Raw genomic sequence first — 22,605 nt, 5'->3', positions numbered from 1 at the left:
ACACCTGTTTACCACAAATCCCTTAAACCCCGGTGACTTAAACTGGATTTTGGGTTGGTATAAAAAGCGGGTTTAAAGTTAACCACTGCGTATTTAACTGTTCCGGGACAAAGATAGCTCTGACTGAATTAACAACCAACTGAAAGATTTGCTAAGAAGATTATTGTCATTTCCATTCTGATAGGGACATAATTTCTCTGTTTAGAACCCTGAACAGCGCAGGTTACCAACAGTTTGAAAATGTAAACAAAAAAATATGTTTACTTCATGTTGGTGCGTATCACTATTGTTAAAAAAGAACTGCCAAATAAAGATAAGGTTATGTTCAGTGTTGTTCAGGTTATCACGGGTCAGCTTGACAGTAAAAGACAGCAGTAAAGGCTCACGGCTCACTCATAAGCAACACTCCTGGTATCTTTGAAATCGACTTTTTGTGATATTGCCATTTAGATATGATGTTGTTATTGTACTGAGGCCAGTGACAGAACGTTCCTTTGGCATTACCCACTGCAACACCGTTAGAACGTGGCACTTCCAGTCCCCATGATTATTATTACGAAGCTGTTGTTACAGTATAGTATAGAGTATCGAGGCTAGTTTGAAGATCAGGAAATTCAAGGAACATTTCGGTTCACCTACATTTAGTCTTTGATGTTAAGCATACTCTACCAAACTCTTCAACTGATATAGTTGAACAACTACCTTAACTGCCTGGATGTCCCAAGCCCCAGGAGTGGACTGACACACACACACACACACACGCACGCACACACACACAAAAACTCATGACAAACAAATGCTTTGCATAATTGCATTTCTAGTCTACTTTATTTCTTTGTTTTGTTTGTGTGTTGTTTTTTTGGGGCCTTGTGCAATCCACAAACGCACAAACTATATCATAGGCACATACAAAAACATTGAATATGCGTATCATTACAGCAAAATACAGATTCAAAAGAAACATAGTAAAAAGGGTTAAAAAAAAAGTCCTTATCTTTCAGTTAAATACCATAATGTTAATAATGAACATAATCAAAATCATGATGTTATCACAGTACTGTACAACTTAATAAAATATCTCAAGTAATGTATGAATGTATTAAAAAAAAGAAGGTTATAGTTCTGTCCAGGCATGCACCTCATACGCTCATGATATAAAACAAACCTGTCACAGTCCCTGGGTAACAAACGTGTCCCCTTTGAAATTAGGAACTGACATTTGAAACCGAAACGTCCTCCTCATGATTATTATTAGCCTCTACTCTTACTAAATGAAAAGTAAATTTAGCACCCAGATTTGATTCATTTATTATTTTTGTCCTGGCTCATGCCTTGCGGATCCTCTCTCTCCAGGTGTGTGTGTGCGTGTGGTCACCCGCCGCTCCACACCTGCGTGTCCACCTGTCTGTCTGTCCGCCTGTCCTTATACCCACTCACGAACGCCTCCCCTGGCCACCTCGAGTTCCGTCACGGCACCAATTTATCTACCAAAACACCAGAACAAACCTTTTATCAATGACGAGCTCTCACGAACGTGGCACAGATATAACCCCACCCCCCTCTCGTTCTATAACCACTCCGATATTTCCTACGACAGGCTCATTAAAAAGGATCTCCGATCGTTAACCGAAAAAGCCACAGACTGTTTGGATACCAGACACTGGACAGACAAGACAGAGAGGAACACACAAATAAGATGTTATTCATAGGAAAGCGCTCTGGTGCACTCGAAAAGTATGTGCCCTTGCACCCGAATGAAGAGTGTCCATGTCTCCCTCTTCAGGACGCGAAGGTGAACTGCAGTTAGAGATGAGGGATATAACAGGCCAACGGTAAGGCAAAGGAGGTCAATTCAAATGCCTTTTAATCCTCTTTATGGGTCCTGTGGGGCATCCGGTCTTCTCAACTTTTATTTTGGAACATTTTAACCTCGAACAGGCGGCCAACATCCAGCCCAAGATCTGACTCAGGAATAGAGTGCTACAACACTGCATTGCTCGATGAACTTTACTGGCCTTATGAAGTCTATACATGCGTCTAACATACTTGTTTGTGAGGGTTGGCAGGAGCTAGGCACGCCAGCACAGCTGTGCTGATCTTTCCATGACATGGATAGGTTTGTGCTCGTTTGTTTGGGATTGGGAAGTGATCTATAGATCAGTGCCCCTGTGCTTGCCATCCCCTCAAGAACAAACAAACGTCATAATATGATACAAATTAAGTTGATCTCAAAACTCTTCCACGATAGTAGAACTTAAAACACTGACTTCATGCTTTACCAAAACGATGACAAAGCGTTCTGAAGACTTTAGCATTTATAAAATTGTACGAGCGATAACATGTTCATTCCAAAAGGAATTAAAGTAATACTAGTATTCACAGAGTGAAACACCCTGCAACAACATCAGCATTTAAATCTAGCCTTTCTACAAGTCCCACAGTTGTGGATGAGTTTGTGGGGGCCTGGAGGCTACCAATATCCTGTCCCTGCGAGGTGAGGCCAACCCTGGGAAAAGGGACCGGCCTGCAGGCTAGCAGCAGTTAGCTGCTAACCTTGTGACTTGCACAGACAATGTTTTTTGGATTTTGGACCCTTGATTCTCACTCTCATGTTTCCTCAATCATTGACATATATAAAATAAAAAAAATCATGTGGATTGTTGGTCAGTTTGACTGAGTTTGTCAGTTTAAGAATGAAAAAATAGGTCCTATAATGGAAGCCTCACAGCAAATAACTGGACTGATGTGATCCAAAAGCATCATTATGTCATTTAAACAAGGTTTTTCTTTAGCCAGATGGGTCATGCAAATCAACAGCCGGGTTATCATTTCTCTACGGGGGCCAGGTTTAGCTGCTGGTCCGGATATCTGACTCTCTTTTGCGTTCACACCGCTAGCCTTGTCGGCTGAGGTGTCGAGGCTAACTAGCTAGCGGGGTTAGTGCTTCTGCATGCTCACAGGAGGAAACTCGTTCTCGTCGTCCAGACAGACAGGCCCAGCGGCGAACTCGTGCTCCGGGATGACCTCCCCCTTCCTGGCCCCGCCGTCTTCAGAGTACCCTGCAGGATGGAGAAGAGGGGGAGGCAGTTCCAGAAAGAAACGCCGTCAAAGAGCCATGTCTTGCGCAGAGAGGTACGTAAATGTTTCGTTTCACTTTTTAAAAGAAAGTGATAAATTAAAAACTACTTAGAGCTCGATTATAAATATACAAACACGTGCAAACACGCAAACATACACAAATAACGCAAACACTAGTACGTAAATAGCACAAATAGTAGAATTCACCCCTCCCTTAGACCCCTTCGACTTCCTGTCTCGCATCGCCGGTATCCACGGTAATGCCCCCTACCCCTCCGGCCCCTTATGCTATACCTGTAAGTGTGGCAGTGACCGGCGCAGTGGTTGGTATGGCAACAGTGGCAGCGTAAGAGGGACAGGCCTGGGCAGGCATCGCTACCTCAGACCGACCCTCCTCCTCCTCACAGTCCTCATCGACACCAAACAGTCTGCGGGAGAGAGGAGAACCAACAGCTCTTCAAATGAAGCTCGCCCGTCCGACTCTGAGGTGATATCCGACTGGAGAGTCCACTGTCCTTTCGCTAGCCCCCCCTTTTCCCCGACAGTGTGAGGTGGGCGCCGACCTTTCACCTGTGTTTGTGGGCCAGCACACATTCGCCCCCGTCCTGAGGGTCCACGTTGTAGATGAAGAGCTGGCCTTCTGCAGAGGCCACCAGCAGCCGTGGAAGTTTCTGGATCCTGAGAGAGAGAGAAACCAGAAAGAACACACAGAGAGAGAGAAACAGATGAAATGGTCTTCATCTTCACCTGCTTCAATAGACTGGACTTGATTGGCTAGTTGAGTTTGTTGGCTTCTACCATGAGCCTGTTAACCCTTGTGTTATCTTCGGGTCATTCTGACCCATCAGTCATTGTGACCCACCGTCGTATTGTGACAAATTTACCTCATACAAAAACAAAGTGAAGCATTTTCTTTTAACTGTCGGGCTGTCTCAGACCCCCCACATTGGAATGGTTAAAAGAAAATTATTTGTATTTGTTTTTGTATGGGGTAAAATTGGGTAAACACAACGATGGTTCGTTATGAACCTTTGGGTCATGTGACCCGAAGGCAGCACGAGGGTTAAGACACCTCTCCAATGGTAGTACAGCTGTGTCAGAAGTCCTCACAAAGTGTAACATTCCCCTTCTCTCTCTCTCCTCCTCTCGCACACAACTAAACACCGTACCCCAATGGAACTAGCATCAAACCGCTGTGGCAGAAACCCATTTCTGCGTCCTGTGGGGGAGGGGGGGGGGGGGGGGACAGGAGGAACTCACGTGGCGAGCGTGCAGACGTTCCTCTGTCCGGACACCAGGAGGCGCACGGTGGCGAAGGCTCGGTCCTGACTCATCATCCCCGACACCTGGGCCGGCAGGTAGCTGCTTGCGGCGGAGAACATCTTCCCCACGTACGCCGACCAGGTCGGGGCCTCCTCCTCTCCGCTGCGTGGAGAGAGAGAGAGGGGGTGATGGATAGAGAGGGGGCGATGGAGAGAGAGGGGGCGATGGAGTGCGGGCACGCGTGCGGACGTGTCACCTCCGTTAGCTTTGGGGTGTACACGAGTGTGTGTGTGTGTGTACCTCGCCCCGTGCTGCTCCAGTTTGAAGATGTGCACCGTCTCTGTGTTGCTGGAAGCGCAGAGGAACTGAGCATCAGGGCTGAAGGACAGGGAGCTGATGTTCACGTACCTGTAGGCACACACAGTCACGCACGGCCAAGAAGTTCACTTTGTTGATTTGTTCACAAACTGGGCTTTTGAAAAACTGTCAGCTCAGCTGCCGTGTTCAGTACTGTGTGTGTAAGAGCCAGCCCAATAAAACTATCTTTAGTGGGTAATAAAATAATGAAAAAAATCTGTTATGTTCCAGGCATACATGCCTGACTCTCATGAACTAAGGACACAGCAGCAGAGAATCAATCCTACCTCACCACTCCACTTCAAAAGCACCTTTAAAAAATACTGGTTTGTTTTCGCCTAGGGTGCTTGGTACTAAATATGCAAGTCCTGCTGTGAGGAGGAACTCAGTCCTGTTAGTGTCCGGAAGTGAACTCTGACCTCTTCATCCCTCGACGGAACTCAAACAGACGCAGGCCCTCGGGGATGGAGAACACTCTGATGACAGTGCCCTGAGGAGGAGCGAGAGGGAGGGAGGGAGGGGGAGAGAGAGAGAGAGGAGTAGAGAAGGGGGGTAGAGAAAAAGAGTAAACGTGAAAAGGAGGGTGAGAGAATAGAGAGAGAAGAAGAAACAGATATGAGGTCTAAAAGGAGACACAGAGCAGGAAGTCACAGTCAGTCTCCAGAGTGCACGTCCCACAGAGACCATCCCTTGGCTGGCTAGAGTGGTTCTCAAATGGGGGTACCCAGAGGTACTACAGGGGGTACGTGAGAGAAAGTGTAAAATTGACAAATCTGAGAGTAAATCATGAAAATACAGTAGTTAAAAAATGCTATATATAAATACGTACAGTTAGGTCCATAAATATTTGGACATTGACACAATTTTCATCATTTTGGCTCTGTATACCACCACAATGGATTTGAAATGAAACAATCAAGATGTGCTTTAAGTGCAGACTTTCAGCTTTAATTTCAGGGTATTTACATCCAAATCAGGTGAACGGTGTAGGAATTACAACACATTTTATATGTGGCCCCCCCCTTTTTAAGGGACCAAAAATAATTGGACAAACTAACATAATCATAAATCTAATTGTCACTTTTAATACTTGGTTGCAAATCCTTTGCAGTCAATGACAGCCTGAAGTCTGGAACCCATAGACATCACCAGACGCTGGGTTTCGTCCCTGGTGATGCTCTGCCAGGCCTCTACTGCAACTGTCTTCAGTTCCTGCTTGTTCTTGGGGCATTTTCCCTTCAGTTTTGTCTTTAGCAAGTGAAATGCATGCTCAATTGGATTTAGGTCAGGTGATTGACTTGGCCATTGCAGAACATTCCACTTCTTTGCCTTAAAAAACTCTTTGGTTGCTTTCGCAGTATGCTTCGGGTCATTGTCCATCTGCACTGTGAAGCGCCGTCCTATGAGTTCTGAAGCATTTGGCTGAATCTGAGCAGATAATATTGCCAGAAACACTTCAGAATTCATCCTACTGCTTTTGTCAGCAGTCACATCATCGATAAATACAAGGGAACCAGTTCCATTGGCAGCCATACATGCCCACGCCATAACACTACCTCCACCATGCTTCACTGATGAGGTGGTATGCTTTGGATCATGAGCAGTTCCTTCCCTTCTCCATACTCTTCTCTTCCCATCATTCTGGTACAAGTTGATCTTGGTCTCATCTGTCCATATGATGTTGTTCCAGAACTGTACAGGCTCTTTTAGATGTTTTTTGGCAAACTCTAATCTGGTCTTCCTGTTTTTGAGACTCACCAATGGTTTACATCTTGTGGTGAACCCTCTGTATTTACTCTGGTGAAGTCTTCTCTTAATTTTTGACTTTGACACAGATACGCCTACCTCCTGGAGAGTGTTCTTGATCTGGCCAACTGTTGTGAAGGGGTTTTTCTTCACCAGGGAAAGAATTCTTCTGTCATCCACCACAGTTGTTTTCCGTGGTCTTCCGGGTCTTTTGGTGTTGCTGAGCTCACCAGTGCGTTATTTCTTTTTAAGAATGTACCAAACAGTTGATTTGGCCACACCTAATGTTTTTGCTATCTCTCTGATAGGTTTGTTTTGATTTTTCAGACTAACGATGGCTTGCTTTACTGATGGTGACAGCTCTTTGGACTTCATATTGAGAGTTGACAGCAACAGATTCCAAACACAAATACCATACTTGAAATGAACTCTAGACCTTTTATCTGCTCCTTGTCAATGAAATAACGAACTCCCATGAGGGAATAACATACACCTGGCCATGGAACAGCTGAGCAGCCAATTGTCCAATTACTTTTGGTCCCTTAAAAAGGGGGGGGCCACATATCAAATGTGTTGTAATTCCTACACCGTTCACCTGATTTGGATGTAAATACCCTGAAATTAAAGCTGAAAGTCTGCACTTAAAGCACATCTTGATTGTTTCATTTCAAATCCATTGTGGTGGTATACAGAGCCAAAATGATGAAAAATGTGTCAATGTCCAAATATTTATGGACCTAACTGTATTTATACAATATAAATATGGGTATAGGGAGTACTTGGATTCAGAAATCAGGAAAAGAGGTGTACTGAAGCCCCCAAAAAAGGTTGAAGACCGCTGGGATCCCCCCCAGCCGGTTGCCCCCCAGCCGGCCGGTTACCCCCCATGGCCTGGCTGGACTCACCCTCTCCGAGGCGCTGGCCAGCTTGGTTCCTGAGGCGTTGAAGGTGAGAGCGGCCAGAGGGCTGTCGTGGGCAGGGATCATCGTCACCGTGCTCTGGAAGGAGAGCAAACAACACAGAATGCAATATAGTCATCGTTTATGCTCCTTTATACCGGGCAATGTCCTCTATCTTGCTGTGCGCTACATTCATACTGCTATAGTACACAGTCCTGGATTTTGTCAGCTTTACCAGGTTGTTGGCATCGTAGACTATAATCTCTCCGATGGTGGAACTGCCGGGGTAGGCCAGGTAAGAGTTGGAATGGTTGATGGAGAGAGCACACAGGCCTATGAAGAGGCAAGGAGAGAAGACTTGGATGAGCATCCTACTTGGCAAGTCAGTTGGTCAATGTTGGACAGGTGACACAAGGTGGCAGAACGCAAGTCTTATCAGGCATCAGCAAACCAATCACAAGCCAACATGAGGGTAACACCAGTGTAACACTAAGAAAGACAAACCTAACACTCACTGCAGTGACAGCAGAGAAATCCGAGAATCCGAAACAAGGCAGTTTGTCCTCTGTTCTTTCCATTAAGACTGACTAACTGTGTATATTGAAATTCGATCTCCAGAGCTCCTAAGGTTGTTTGAGTCACGCTAGCGTGTGTAGACAGAGAGCTAATAGCTAGCTGGCTGTATTTGATAGAGTGTGTGTGTGTGTTTACCTGAGGGGTTGGATGGTGTGTTGAGCAGGGTCTTCAGCAGCTTCATGTCTTTTATGTTGTGGATGTAGACAGACTCTTCCAGACACACCACCAACCTCTGTAGGAAATCACAGGCTGCCATTACATACCTTACAGACAGTAAGCATTGCATGCTACATCCTCTCAGGAACAGATAGTAACACAGTTAGCATTGCATGCTACATCCTCTCAGGAACAGATAGTAACACAGTTAGCATTGCAGTCTACACTCTTTCAGGTACTGATAGTGGCAGACTTGGCATTGCATGGTACATCCTCTCAGGTACAGATAGTGGTTAGATTAGCATGCTACACCTGCTCAAGATGTGGTACCAAGCAATTGTAAATAATACTGTTAGCATCAGTCTGTTATGCATTTAGCCTGAAAGTCTGGTTGAGTAGAGATACATTTCAAAAGCTGTACTTGAACCCTAAAAATGCAACACTATACTGTACCTTTCATTTTGTCATTCACGATAGGGTTTCACACAAAAGAAAAATGGCATTTGTGTTAGAACGGCTTATTGTTAGTGGAACAATCCCCAATGTAACCGGTTCTTTTCTCTGAAATAAAGACTTTAAGCCTGACCTCTCAAGACTGAAACGCGCTCCCTCCCTCGCTACCTGTCTGTTGAGGCGGACTACCCTGTCTGTTGAGGAGGACTACCTGTCTGTTGAGGCGGACTACCCTGTCTGTTGAGGAGGACTACCTGTCTGTTGAGGAGGACTACCTGTCTGTTGAGGAGGACTACCTGTCTGTTGAGGCGGACTACCTGTCTGTTGAGGAGGACTACCTGTCTGTTGAGGCGGACTACCTGTCTGTTGAGGCGGACTACCCTGTCTGTTGAGGAGGACTACCTGTCTGTTGAGGCGGACTGCCAGGATGTTGTTGGAGTAGCTGTAGTTGCAGATCTCAGTTCCCTTCTTGAAGTGGTAGACGTTCATGCGGCGAGGCATGGAGGAGCTCACCACCACCACCAGGCTGCTGGAGAACAGGCGCTCCACGATGTACACGTCTGGGGTTTCTGGGAGACACGGGGAGGGGGGGGGGGGCATCACAGAACAGGGGTAATACCATTAGAGTGGTGGCTTCATGGTGTTCATCTAGTGTACACTATAAGCATACACACTAAGTGTTCATCAAGTGTACACTATAAGCATACACACTAAGTGTTCATCAAGTGTACACTATAAGCATACACACTAAGTGTTCATCTAGTGTACACTATAAGCATACACACTAAGTGTTCATCAAGTGTACACTATAAGCATACACACTAAGTGTTCATCAAGTGTACACTATAAGAATACACACTAAGTGTTCATCAAGTGTACACTATAAGAATACAGTAGGTTTGGAATGAGGCCGTACTGACCGCTCTCATGGATGCAGTCCAGCTTGTCCACAGAGGTCACAGAGAAGAGCTTGTATCCAGTCTTGGTTCCCACAGCCAATGACCTGAGAGACAAAAACATACTGTTTTATAAGTGGGACTTTCCTCACCGAACTGTTCAGTCTGTTGGGGTTATAGATTCTGCATGAGATATGTGTTCAATGTAAACACTGTCAAGGAAATGGGAGTTAGTCCAATGCAAACTAAGAAACAGTCGCCGTCACGTATTTGAAATCAACTTCCTGTTCTGACTTTTGCAGTTTGTGTTATACACAATCCAGTTTTAATACTGTAGTTAAAAAGTGCAGCACATGAACACATTTGAATATGAGAGATTCGCATGGGTAATTTATGGCGAGTATCATGAGTTTAGATTGAATTGACATAATCCTGTCATGAAAAGTGCATTTAGGAACGAAACTAATGAGCTATCTGCTCTCAGATTAAAAAAGTAAACTCTTTGTTAAACACTGAGCAGTATAGCATTGTAATCTATCTGGACTCTGATTTAAATCCCTTTAGTCACACTTTTTCAAAACAGTGTCTGTTTTTAGAGGCCGCACTGGTGTTTCTTAGTGTTTAGTATTCAGAAACGTGTACAAATGTGCATTCCTGCACATAATAAATTATCTTCTTCACTGACCACAGACAAATACCTGTAGGTATCCACTCATTGCCTGTAATGACACCAGGTCACGTTTCATTTCAACAGTCATGTTCTCTAAACAGAAACAAATGTGTACAGTATCGAGTCTTTATGTTTTAGAAGTAATTCGCACGTTGAGGCTGTACACCGCAAACCATTAGTCTGCATTCTTTCAACGGCTGTAACGTGTCTTTGCTCTGGATGTAAAAAACGAGACGCTGCCGACAGGTTGTAGTATCTAGCGTGCTACACACTATGTCAGGTGAGCAGGCTATCTAATCTACATGAAGAACTCATAGAAGAGTAAATAACACTAGTCTAAAGACCGCTGGATTATCCAACTTCTACTGTGAAGTAGGCTAAAGCTAGTTGGGCGTATTCCAATTTCCATGACTACAACAAAATAGTTTTCTACCACAATAAACAGCAGAGATGTCGGCTTTACAGATATCGGTAATTAAACGACGGAATGATAGTTTGCTAAATGTGCTTGCATTGTTTACAAACCAAACCCACATAGCCTAATGAGCTATCTTACGTGGAGTCTTGGTTGAAAGAGGCGCAGCCAAGCCCAAGCCCTGGCTCGTGTCCGCCCGGCCCGCCTGGACCGTCAGCTCCCTCTCCGGTCTCCATCCCGATTCCCAGCGACCTCCTTCCCTCCCTCCGCCCTGGATTGGAGGCCTGGGATCGGCTGCGCCTCTTCGCACGATGGCGGCGGACGAAGGATCCAGCAGGGATGAATCCTGTACAACCTCTTGACAATTAAATAGTGTAATCACAGACTATGAGTTTTTACCGTATTCCCGCTACTTTTAGAATCAAAATACTAGCTTCATAAATTGTTACGTTAGAGGTTGGGGCTTCCAGGCGCTACAGATGAGAAAAAATGAAGCAAAACAAGAACAGCTGACAGACCAACGTCACACTAATGCTCCATACTGATTGGCTGAACGAAACTCCAGTTTATGAGGTTGTTTCTTAATAAACCGCCCAAACCTCTACTTTACCGTAGTTGCTCTTTCATCACCTTTCCTTCGCCGTCTGCTAGACTTCGACTGTATGGTGTGGGTATAGTTAAAAGTCGATTGAAAATGTAATTACTTGTCAGCCAGATTTTCCCATTAATTAATAAACTATAACAATGGGTTACAATAAACACAAGGTAGAAGATGTTTGATCTTAACAGATAGTTTAAGGGTTGACATGTAGGCTATTCTAAGAAGGTTACAGGTAGGTTGACGTGACACCACAATAACCTTGCATTGCCATGTTTTATACAAATTCAAAACACCGTGGTGAAGTTGGTTTGAAGTTCGATATTCAACAGATATTCGGACGCCCAGGATTGTGTTATTTTAACCGGTGTTTAGCATCGCTACGACCGGCCGCTTAGCCTATGCTTTTGGCTGCCGAAACCATAGAGATATAACGTTATATCTATGGCCGAAACAACGTGTATGTTTACGGACCATCAACAAATTACAAATTTAAAAAGTGAATAGCTTTTCAACAACATGAACAAGGAGCGTCAAAATAATGTTAAACTGTTGAAGATGTATGCATTCATGCTGCACAGCCATTCGTTTTTTCATTTTTACCTCACACAATTTTAGATGATTTTCTGAAAGTTTGAAACGTCAATATCTTTTTGGTCATGTGACATATAATCCTCAAATCCATTTCAGTGTTCACTGACTATGTATACATGTTGCACAGCCTTTAGTTTGTTCATTTTCACCTCACACTATTTTCAGTGAATTTTTTTGTGTTTCAAACTTCAATAGCTTTTTGGTCATGTGACTTATAATCCTTAAATCCATTTCAGGGTGTTCAGTAACTATGTATACATGTTGCACAGCCTTTAGTTTGTTCATTTTCACCTCACACTATTGTAGATGGATTTTTGAATATTTCAAACTTCAATAGCTTTTTGGTCATGTGACTTATAATCCTTAAATCCATTTCAGGGTGTTCAGTAACTATGTATACATGTTGCACAGATATGGACTGGCTATGTATGCATTGATTTGGCAGCAATTGTCTCCCACGCCAATTGTATATGCTGCTACAGCCATGTTGCTTTTTTCGGGAATAGGCTGTGTTCAGATTGACCATAAACACATAATAAAACTTATATCTGAAGTGTGGTTAAGTAGGACAACGTTTTTGGTCGCCGGGTGCCATGGTGGATCCTAGTATCGGAGCTCCATTGATGTTGGCTTTTAATAATTCTCATGTCCACGCTTAACTCAGAGTGGACATACTTCGAGTTGACTTAACCCCCGGCCGTGCAAAATGACGTTGTGTCCTTGAGCAAGGCACTTCACCCTACTTGCCTCGGGGAGAATGTCCCTGTACTTACTGTAAGTCGCTCTGGATAAGAGTGTCTGCTAAATGACTAAATGTAATAATGAACATTTACCAACAGATGGCACCGCTGGGCCATCTTAAACACGTCTTTTAGATAGATGAGACTTTATTGATCCCATAGGGAAATTGATGTGTTACAGCAGTCCAGCCCAGGACAAGCAAACACAGACTTGGAATATACGAAAAGTGATGTAAAATGAATAAATAAATAAATACACAGGTAGGCCAGTAGCTCTGCAGTCGTTTGGGGGCATCCAGAAGAGGCTTGCTGAATACAGCAAGAAACGTTTGCATGCAAACACAATTCTGAGGTACTCCTTCTGTATCTGGGCACAGTTCTGCTCTGTTGGAGTGAGTGCTCTAGAGGTGCTACGGGCTGGCCCTCCACGCTGGTCCTCCAGGCTGGTCCTCCAGGCTGGTCCTCCAGGCTGGTCCTCCAGGCTGGTCCTCCAGGCTGGTCCTCCAGGTTGGTCCTCCAGGCTGGTCCTCCAGACTGGTCCTCCAGACTGGCCCTCCGGCATGAAGCAACAGCCCAGACCATACTGGCTCGAGTCCCTCTGAATAGTGTCAGGTTTTGACACGTCATTGTATCACCGTACAGGTGTCTGAGTGACCAGCTGTTTTATTTTCCTCACCGCCTTGTGTTTTGGGAGCCAAACCGGTAGTCTACAAGAATGTTGTTAAACCATCCAAACCTGTTTTGATCTACTTTCTATTTCACCTGACACACAAAGATCTTTCGTTCGTCGTCTGCTGGGCTTCAATTGTGTTGTGTCGATATAGGTAAGTTAAAAGTCGATTGAGATGTCATTAATTGCTAAATTAATAAAACTAAATTAATAAATGGTAAATATTGGCTACAATATACAAAGGGTAGAAGATGATTGATCATAACAGATAGTTTAAGATTTTACGTGTATTCCAGGTACACAAGTAGTTTGACCTGGCACCACGGTAACATGGTTTATTGTTTTAAATATATTTTTAGACGCTGCCTCTCCGGGAGTAAAAAGAAGAGAAGAATGATCAACTATGGCTTCAGGTAAACAGTCTTCTTTCAGTGTTTCAGTCCTAAAACACTTCACCATAACCAGCAAGTTCATCATGTTAGCATATACTACGGTTACATTTTAAGGTTTTCATTGCAACATCTCAGGTGTAAAAGTGAACAGGATATTATGTTATCTGATGAAAAACACACTTTAGTTTATAAACAGTTTTATTTAAATCCAGTTTATAATGTATCACTCCTTCCATTGTTCAGTACATTCATTATATGATAAATATGAATTAAAATGTTCTCTCTTCACTCTCACACTCTTTTTCTCCCTGTTTATTTTCTCTCTATTTTCTGCCCCTCTCTCTCTCTCTCTCTCTCTCTCTCTCTCTCTCTCTCTCTCTCTCTCTCTCTCTCTCTCTGACAGGTGACTCCCTCCATCTCTCAGAGCTGAGGATTGTGCTGCTGGGGGGGAAGGTACAGGTAGGAGTTCATCAGGAAACACCATCCTGGGCAGAGAGCAGTGTGACCTGAGGAGAGCTGCTCAGTGTGTGAAGAGACAGGGAGAAGTAGCAGGGAGGCAGGTCACTGTGGTCGACCCTCCAGGATGGTGGAGGGATCTCCCTTTAGAGTGGACTACTGAGCTGGTTAAACGGGAGATAGTACACAGTGTGTCCCTGTGTCCTCCAGGACCCCACACTCCTGGTCATACGGCTGGATGTCTTGTTCCCAGAGAAACAGAGAAGATCAGTAGAGGGACACCTGCAGCTTCTCAGTGAGAGAGTCTGGAGTCACACTATAGTGCTGTTCACCTGTGGGGACCGTCTGGGAGACAAAACCATTGAGCAGCACATTGAGACAGAAGGGAAGGCCCTCCAGTGGCTTGTTGAGAAATGTGGGAACAGGTATCATGTCCTCAACAATAAGAACAGGGGTGATGACACTCAGGTCACTGAGCTGTTGGACAAGATGGAGGAGATTGTGGCAGGAAACAGAGGATATGTGTTTAACCCTGAGATGGACGGCAGTAGAGAAATGAACTGGAGTTCTGAAGAGTATCAAATGTCACAACTGCGTACAAGAGCCTGGAGCATAGACCTCAACCCTCCAAGTAGTGAGTATTGATTAGTTACTGTTCAAACAGCAGCTCTGGCACATAAATAATTGGAAGTTAATAAAAACTGTAAAATCACCTGAATGTTAAATGAGAGATGGTAGAAACAGAAAGGAAGACAATACACACAACCACACAGATACAGACATAAATATAAATGAGTGTCTGCAACAAGAACCAGTTAATTACTCATCATTTTAATGTTTCATATGTTAAATTCTTATTTTAAATAAATACATATGTATTACGTAAGGGATAATGGCCGACGAGGTGTACAAAATCATCCATTATACCATGGTCTGGGTGAATACTCGATTCTGATTGGCTGCAGTATGGAGGACCAAACCTGCCATAATTGAAAATAATGAAGAAATAAATAAATGTATCAATAAATGTATGTATACATCAAAAAATAAATAAATGTATGCATTTTTTATATTCCTTTATTTCTTTCCTCATTCATTTCTGTATTTATGTCTGTGTTCATTTTTTTCCTTGTCCTTAAGCTAATGAGGTAAGCTGTCAATCAGGTGATAATGTACACCTTGTCTGGCATTATCAGGTGATAATGTACACCTTGTTGGGCATTATCAGGTGATAATGTACACCTTGTCGGGCATTATCCCTTACATAATGGACGATGCGGAGGCGTGAACTGTCCAACGCGCAGCAGAGTTGCCTCCGTGGAGTCCGTTATTGGATGATAATGTACACCTCGGAGGGCATTATCCCACTTATACTATGGTCACTTGCCACTTTTTTACATTAATGCATGTTTTCATGCGTTTTGCTATAGAAATCTAACGTTTTACAACGTTAGCCAACTGGTCCTAACCAGACCCTCGTACATTACATTTGTACAGAGGGTCTGGGATCGCTCCATTGACAAGCGTTAACTTCTTTGAAGGCGAGTACTCTGTTGAAGTTTAAAACTATTGGATCTGCCCAGAGCCACTCTGATCTGCCATAAGCAATTGCTCAACAGGAGGTTGAGAAAATTCAAAACACTGAAGAAGGCCATGGTTTGCACTTGATGTGGGCTAATAATGTTCTTCACATCTTGAACAAAATTAATAAATCACTTCAAAATAGCTTTTCCACACACATTTATTAACCGATAGGATAAATGCTGAGCTTTAAAATAAAAGGGAAAGATGACCATGACTAAAATGGGGATTCACTTAACCCTTGTGTTATCTTCGGGTCATTCTGACCCATCAGTCATTGTGACCCACTGTCGTATTGCGACAAATTTACCTCATACAAAAACAAAGTGAAGCATTTTCTTTTAACTGTCGGGCTGTCTCAGACCCCCCACATTGCAATGGTTAAAAGAAAATTATTTGTATTTGTTTTTGTATTGGGTGAAATTGGGTAAACACAACGATGGTTCGTTGTGAACCTTTGGGTCATGTGACCCGAAGGCAGCACGAGGGTTAAATAAGTATTATTGCACAGATCCAGCACAGACTTCCAGATCAGAAGGTGACCCAAACTGTAGCTTTTAGCATTTAAAATAGCTTAGCATGACTAACAATATAGCATTATTATATTACACATGAACATTGAATACAAATCCAATTATTACTATTCTGGCTGACAGTGTATGGACAGCTGCCCCATAACTTAAATGTACACCTGTACATTTAGGTTATGGAAAGATTTCCAATTAACATAGTATGCCTCCACAGGTCCAGACGGGGCTTGGACAGTGGCAGACTGTGGCTGTTTGAAGGGCAGGGGCGGACAAGTTAAAAGGGCTGCTACTGCACAACATGGACTCTCACCAGTGTAACAATGGGAATGGGACGACACCCCAAGTGTCGTCACAGCCTCACTTTGAGAAAGCTTGCCCTATTGGGCACATTGTAGGGGAGACTGTTGGGCACAGCATCTAATTGTCTTCTTTGGAAAGGGCACCATTTGGGACACTGTCATGTAGGGGCAGCATAAAGGGCACTTCATAACAGCACCCTTTTCCATTGGAAGTAAGGGCCCAGGAACAGTCAAGTTTAGACTATTGTAAGGGCACCTTATAGGGTACTGCATCACATTTTCTCTACTATAAAGCAGAACTAGCATTATCCTTGTGCCGTTGCGTAGCGCAGGCATGCCGCTCTAAAGCCCCTTTCCCCCTACTACTCACGTCTATATCAATGCGACAGAGCTTACAGAAGGCATGATATTGATCTTTGCTGCTCTTAGTGGAAGTTCTGAACTTCATGTCGGTTTGAAGGAGGTCTTTTTTTTTTTTACATTTGAAAGCCGAAGCGAGTGGTAAATTGCGACGGTGGTCAGGAAGGGTCAAAAAGGAGGACAAAAGGACGAAAAGGAGGACACGCAACAGCGGTCCGGACAAAGGGCTGGAAAACCGGACTGTCCGGACGTAATCCGGACGTCCGGTCACCCTAGTTCCAGTTGTTATGGTTAGTCTACTTATTTCAGACACTTTGTACAGGCACATACTATGTAGCCAGCGCAATAATTTAGAACGGTGAACAGACAGTTTTGCTGGAACTACTTAGTAGGTGTACATTATCACCTGATAATGGACACCCCTGCAGCCAATCAGAATCGAGTATTATATATGAGCTTATACCTGGTATAAGTTTCTATAGCAAACACTTTTGTCCAAAGTCATGTACAGGGGTATTTGAACGTGTGAGCTCTTGTCTAATACTCAACCACTGAGCTATAGCTGTGTGTGCATTTGTCAGTCTGTAGTATTATCTGTCTTTGTCAGAGGATGTAAAAAAAAATAAGCTGCGTAAAACTTGACATTGTTTAGTTATTTGTATGTTGTTGTTGTGCAGTGAGTGGAGACAGCAGAGCTGAGAGAGACAATGATTCTAATTGGATATCTGAGACTGGATCTGAAGCTGGGTCATTGTGGAGCCTTGAGAGTAAGATGCCTGTCTGTCTGTCTGTCAGTTTACCTGTATGTCTGTCCATAAGTCAGTTGAATGTTTCATATGTGGTCCCTGAGTAGGAATCTAACCAGCCCAGTATCTGACCTGCTGTGTTTCTCTACAGAGTGGAGAGATAGTAGATCTGATCTCCTGTCTCTGGGGAGCTCTGGCTACGGCTCCCAGACCTCCATACTTGCTCACCACAGCTCAGAGAGGACTGAGCATGCTCAGAAAGGCTCTGAAGAGGAGCAGCTGCACTCTGCAAGACTGGTGTTTGTGGAGCGAGTGACGATGCCTGTCCTGGATGATCTGCTGGATGGACTTCTGAAGGAGAGGGTGATCAACGATGCTGAGATGGAGGCAGTGAAGGTGGAGGCAGTGAGGAAGGACAGAGCACGGGTCACCATCGACATGGTCCTGAGGAAAGGATCGCTCTCATGTTTTGTGATGAAAACTATGTTGTCTAAATATGAACCTGCCTTATACACAACTCTTGGCTTCCAATAAAACATGCTGAGAACAGTGTCAGACCTAGGATGAGTGTATGATACCAGTGTGTCACCCTAGTAGTGAACACTGTATGTACAGATATATTCATTTACAATTTAAATACAGCTAAATTAAATATGAATTTGCTATATATTTACACATAGTATATGTATCTACACTGGAACTATATTGTTGGCAACTTTATTTTTTTAAATTAAATATTCTTTAAAAAATAACGTTTTATATTGGGTATATTTTATATTGGGTACATACAAACCATACATGGTTACATATAGACTCTCATTAAAATCTAAATGGATTTGTTACTAAAATCATATGAATGTTAAGTAATATTTTTGCCAAATGAAGCTTGCGCAAGTTCAGTCAGGCAAGACCGATCCCTGCACTCGGGCTTAATCGTAGTGTACACTACTCATTCCCCCCGCTAAGAACGCCCTTCATTCCCCCGTTCTCTGGTGGGGCGGTCACTGGGGTTCAGGTCGATTAGCGCTCCCGCCTATCAATTAATGGCGTCACATGATCCGTGCCTTTAAATATGATTCTCTGTGTAGTTTGTTCATGCTATCAAGTGCGCGACCCTCCACCACCCCGTCGCCACCAGGTTCCTGTCTCAGTCTTCGGCTCGATTGGTCGTCGGCTGCTGCCACCGCCACCAGTGTCTGGACTCCGTGGGGGATTCTTCTTCGGGCGTTGGGCAGGCGCCCGTTGATCTATATAATTCCCGTGGGGTTCAACCTCCAAACACCATAGTACATTTATTAGTCTGTAATAAACATCTTTCACTCATCCCAGGTCTCTCCTGATTGAATTGATTTTATTTAAGATTAACGAAAATAATGAAATATAATGTTTTACAATCAGCACAATATGGCAATACCAGACAAATTAATGTAAACAAATATGGAAGTTATATGAAGGTAAAGTATAGAAATGTCTAATTGTCTATTTATTTTAATACAAATAAATGTATGTGAGAAACCAGTCTTGTTCTGTTACATAAACATCTCAAGCAGACAAGGGAGTTGCAATAATGAACATTCACCAGCAGGTGGCCCCGCTGGGCCATCTTAAACACGTCTTTTAGATAGATAAATAGATAAGACTTTATTAATCCCATTGGGAAATTGATGTGATACAGCAGTCCAGCCCAAGACAAACAAACACAGCCTGTTGCTAGAAGTGCTCCTCTGCCCAGTAACAGTCCCACGGAGAGGATGAAGTGCTCCTCTGCCCAGTAACAGTCCCACGGAGAGGATGAGAGGCTCCTCTGCCCAGTAACAGTCCCATGGAGAGGATGAAGTGCTCCTCTGCCCAGTAACAGTCCCATAGAGAGGATGAAGTGCTCCTCTGCCCAGTAACAGTCCCATCAAGAGGATGAAGTGCTCCTCTGCCCAGTAACAGGCTGGTCCTACAGGCTGGTCCTGCATGCTGGTCCGCCAGGCTGGTCCTACAGGCTGGTCCAACAGGCTGGTCCTACAGGCTGGTCCTGCAGGCTGGTCCTCCAGGCTGGTCCTCCAGGCTGGTCCGCCAGGCTGGTCCTCCAGGCTGGTCCTACTGGCTGGTCCTCCTGCATGAGGCAAGAGCCAAGACAATTCTGGCTCGAGTCACTCTGAATAGTGACAGGTTTTGACACGTCATTGTATCTCAGTACAGGTGTCTGTGACCAGTTGTTTTATTTTCTTCACCACCGCGTCGTGTTTTGGGAGCCAAACCGATAAAGACAGTGGAGTTCCAATAATGAACACTCACTTGTGCCATCTTAAACTCATAACATGGAGGGTGGCTGCCAAAACAAGTCCGTACATTACTGTATCAATGATCCATGATCAGAGCTACACCGCTGTAAGAGTATGTCACAGGTGGCCTAGTCCACAAGAATGTTGTTAAACCATCCAAACCTGTTTGGATCTACTTTATATTTCACCTGACACACAAGCAAACTTCTTTCCTTCATCGTCTGCTAGGCTTCGTTGTGTCGGTATAGGTAAGTTAAAAGTCGTAATTGCCAGATTAACGAATTAATTATTAATTATAGGGAGTCAGGTGGCTGAGCGGTTAGGGAAGCGGGCTAGTAATCTGAAGGTTGCCAGTTCGATTCCCTGGCTGTGCCAAATGACGTTGTGTCCTTGGGCAAGGCACTTCACCCTACTTGCCTCGGGGAGAGTGTCCCTGTACTTAATGTAAGTCGCTCTGGATAAGAACATCTGCTAAATGACTAAATGTAAATGTAATTATTAAACAGTAACAATGGGCTACAGTATACACAGGGTAGAATATGCTTGATCTTAACAGGTAAGTAAGATTTTAAATGTATCTGAAGTACACAAGGACATGGATCCACGTCACATGGTTTATTAGCATGTTTTATATGTATTGCTCTCCGTTCTCTACAGGAGTAAAGAGAGGAGCAGGATTATCAACTATGGCTTCAGGTAAACACACTTGTTTCAGTGTTTCAGTCTTAAAACACTTCACCCTAACTAGGAAGTGCATCCTGTTAGCAGTGTTTATGGTTACACGTACAGGTTTCATAAAACGATCCCAGTTGTAAAAATGAACAGGATATGATGTGGTGCCTATCTAATGAAGAACACACTGTATATTATCAACAGTTTTATTGACCTCCACATTATAATTTCCCACTCCTTCCATCTTTCAGTACATTTATAACATGAAAACGATTAAAAAAAATGTCTCTCTTCACTTTTTAACTCTCCCTGTTTCCCCTCTCTCTGTCTCTCTCTCTCTCTCTCTCTCTCTCTCTCTCTCTCTCTCTCTCTCTCTCTCTCTCTCTTCCCTTCTCTGTCTCTCTCTCTGACAGGTTACTCCCTCCATCTCTCAGAGCTGAGGATTGTGCTGCTGGGGGGGAAACGTTCAGGGAGGAGTTCATCAGGAAACACCATCCTGGGCAGAGAGGAGTTTGACCTGAGGACAGCTGCTCAGTGTGTGAAGAGACAGGGAGAAGTAGCAGGGAGGCAGGTCACTGTGGTCGACACTCCAGGATGGTGGAGGAATTTCCCTGTACAAAGGACTACTAAGCTGGTTAAACAGGAGATAGTATGCAGTGTGTCTCTGTGTCCTCCAGGACCCCAAACTCTCCTCCTGGTCATATGGCTGGATGTCTCCTTCACAGAGAAAGAGAGAATATCAGTAGAGGGTAACCTGCAGCTTCTCAGTGAGAGAGTCTGGAGTCACACTATAGTACTGTTCACTTATGGGGACTGTCTGGGAGACACAACCATTGAGCAGCACATTGAGAGAGAAGGGATGGCCCTCCAGTGGCTTGTTGAGAAATGTGGGAACAGGTATCATGTCCTCAACAATAAGAACAGGGGTGATGACACTCAGGTCACTGAGCTGCTGGACAAGATGGAGGAGATGGTGGCAGGAAACAGAGGAGGCCACTATGAGATGGACAGAGAGATCCTGGAGAAGATAGAGGACAGAAGGAGGGCAGAGGAAGAGAGCGCACAACAGAGGCTGATGAAGGTGCAGGAACAGAGAGAGACTCTCAGATCACTAATGGGTGAGTTTCTTTCAGTGTCCACCCAGAGTCTTGGTGTGAATAGCCTCATCAATGTGACATGCAGTATACTGGATATTTAGAGACTGGTTTTAACATGAGAAAACGTCATTTCAATTAGCCTATTGATGAACAACATTATGCATACTGTAGATATCAGTACATTTTTATTTTTTGTAAGATACATTCCCCTGAGCAGAGAACATTTCTGAAACTCACATTATTACTATGTTGTGTAGATTCTTCACTCAAATAACCTGTAGAATCAGATAACTGAAACTATACAAAAATAATGCAATCTCTGTTTGCCCTTTGTCTTTACCTATCTCACTTTACCTCTCAATCTATCTCATGCATCTATATTTCTCTCTCTCCCTCTCTCTCTCTCTCTCTCTCTCTCTCTCTCTCTCTCTCTCTCTCTCTCTCTCTCTCTCTCTCTCTCTCTCTCTCTCTCTCTCTCTCTCTGACAGGTGACTCCCTCCATCTCTCAGAGGTGAGGATTGTGCTGCTGGGGGGGAAATGTGCAGGGAAGAGTTCATCAGGAAACACCATCCTGGGCAGAGGGGAGTTTGACCTGAGGACAGCTGCTCAGTGTGTGAAGAGACAGGGAGAAGTAGCAGGGAGGCAGGTCACTGTGGTCGACACTCCAGGATGGTGGAGTGATCTCACTTTAGATAGTACTACTGAGCTGGTTAAACGGGAGATAGTACGCAGTGTGTCTCTGTGTCCTCCAGGACCCCACACTCTCCTCCTGGTCATACGGCTGGATGTCTCATTCCTAGGGAAACACAGAAGATCAGTAGAGGGACACCTGCAGCTTCTCAGTGAGAGAGTCTGGAGTCACACTATAGTGCTGTTCACCTATGGGGACCATCTGGGAGACACAACCATTGAGCAGCACATTGAGAGAGAAGGGAAGGCCCTCCAGTGGCTTGTTGAGAAATGTGGGAACAGGTATCATGTCCTCAACAATAAGAACAGGGGTGATGACACTCAGGTCACTGAGCTGTTGGACAAGATGGAGGAGATGGTGGCAGGAAACAGAGGAGATGTGTTTTACTCTGAGATGG

General features: G+C 44.2%; 2 protein-coding genes across 2 annotated transcripts in view; one reads left to right on the top strand and one right to left on the bottom strand.

Annotated features, from left to right (window-relative positions):
- Positions 1 to 806: 806 nt before the first annotated feature.
- wipi1 (WD repeat domain, phosphoinositide interacting 1) lies at positions 807 to 11,018 on the bottom strand. The gene is made up of 13 exons (XM_062480952.1): positions 10,651 to 11,018; positions 9,449 to 9,531; positions 8,931 to 9,097; positions 8,055 to 8,151; positions 7,579 to 7,676; positions 7,350 to 7,442; positions 5,118 to 5,188; positions 4,642 to 4,749; positions 4,339 to 4,503; positions 3,649 to 3,756; positions 3,373 to 3,506; positions 2,959 to 3,059; positions 807 to 1,484 (listed from the first exon to the last, which is right to left on the bottom strand). Exons 1-13 carry the CDS (start codon positions 10,743 to 10,745, stop codon positions 1,434 to 1,436), a joined length of 1,371 nt encoding a protein of 456 aa, XP_062336936.1. The 5' UTR covers positions 10,746 to 11,018; the 3' UTR covers positions 807 to 1,433.
- Positions 11,019 to 13,926: 2,908 nt separating this feature from the next.
- LOC134038531 (uncharacterized) overlaps positions 13,927 to 22,605 on the top strand; it is a gene marked incomplete at its 5' end in the record, with an annotated part of 44,612 nt that continues 35,933 nt past the window's right edge. The window contains 9 exon segments of the mRNA XM_062483954.1: positions 13,927 to 13,957; positions 13,960 to 14,176; positions 14,178 to 14,593; positions 17,407 to 17,496; positions 17,627 to 18,007; positions 19,949 to 19,996; positions 20,406 to 20,444; positions 20,834 to 21,538; positions 22,006 to 22,028. Coding sequence (XP_062339938.1) covers positions 13,927 to 13,957; positions 13,960 to 14,176; positions 14,178 to 14,593; positions 17,407 to 17,496; positions 17,627 to 18,007; positions 19,949 to 19,996; positions 20,406 to 20,444; positions 20,834 to 21,538; positions 22,006 to 22,028 — 1,950 coding nt within the window.

This window comes from Osmerus eperlanus, chromosome 2, assembly GCF_963692335.1.
Source record: "Osmerus eperlanus chromosome 2, fOsmEpe2.1, whole genome shotgun sequence".
Taxonomy (NCBI): Eukaryota; Metazoa; Chordata; class Actinopteri; order Osmeriformes; family Osmeridae; genus Osmerus; species Osmerus eperlanus.
Note: the sequence above shows the minus strand (reverse complement) of the source record. Positions and strands in the feature narration are given on the sequence as shown.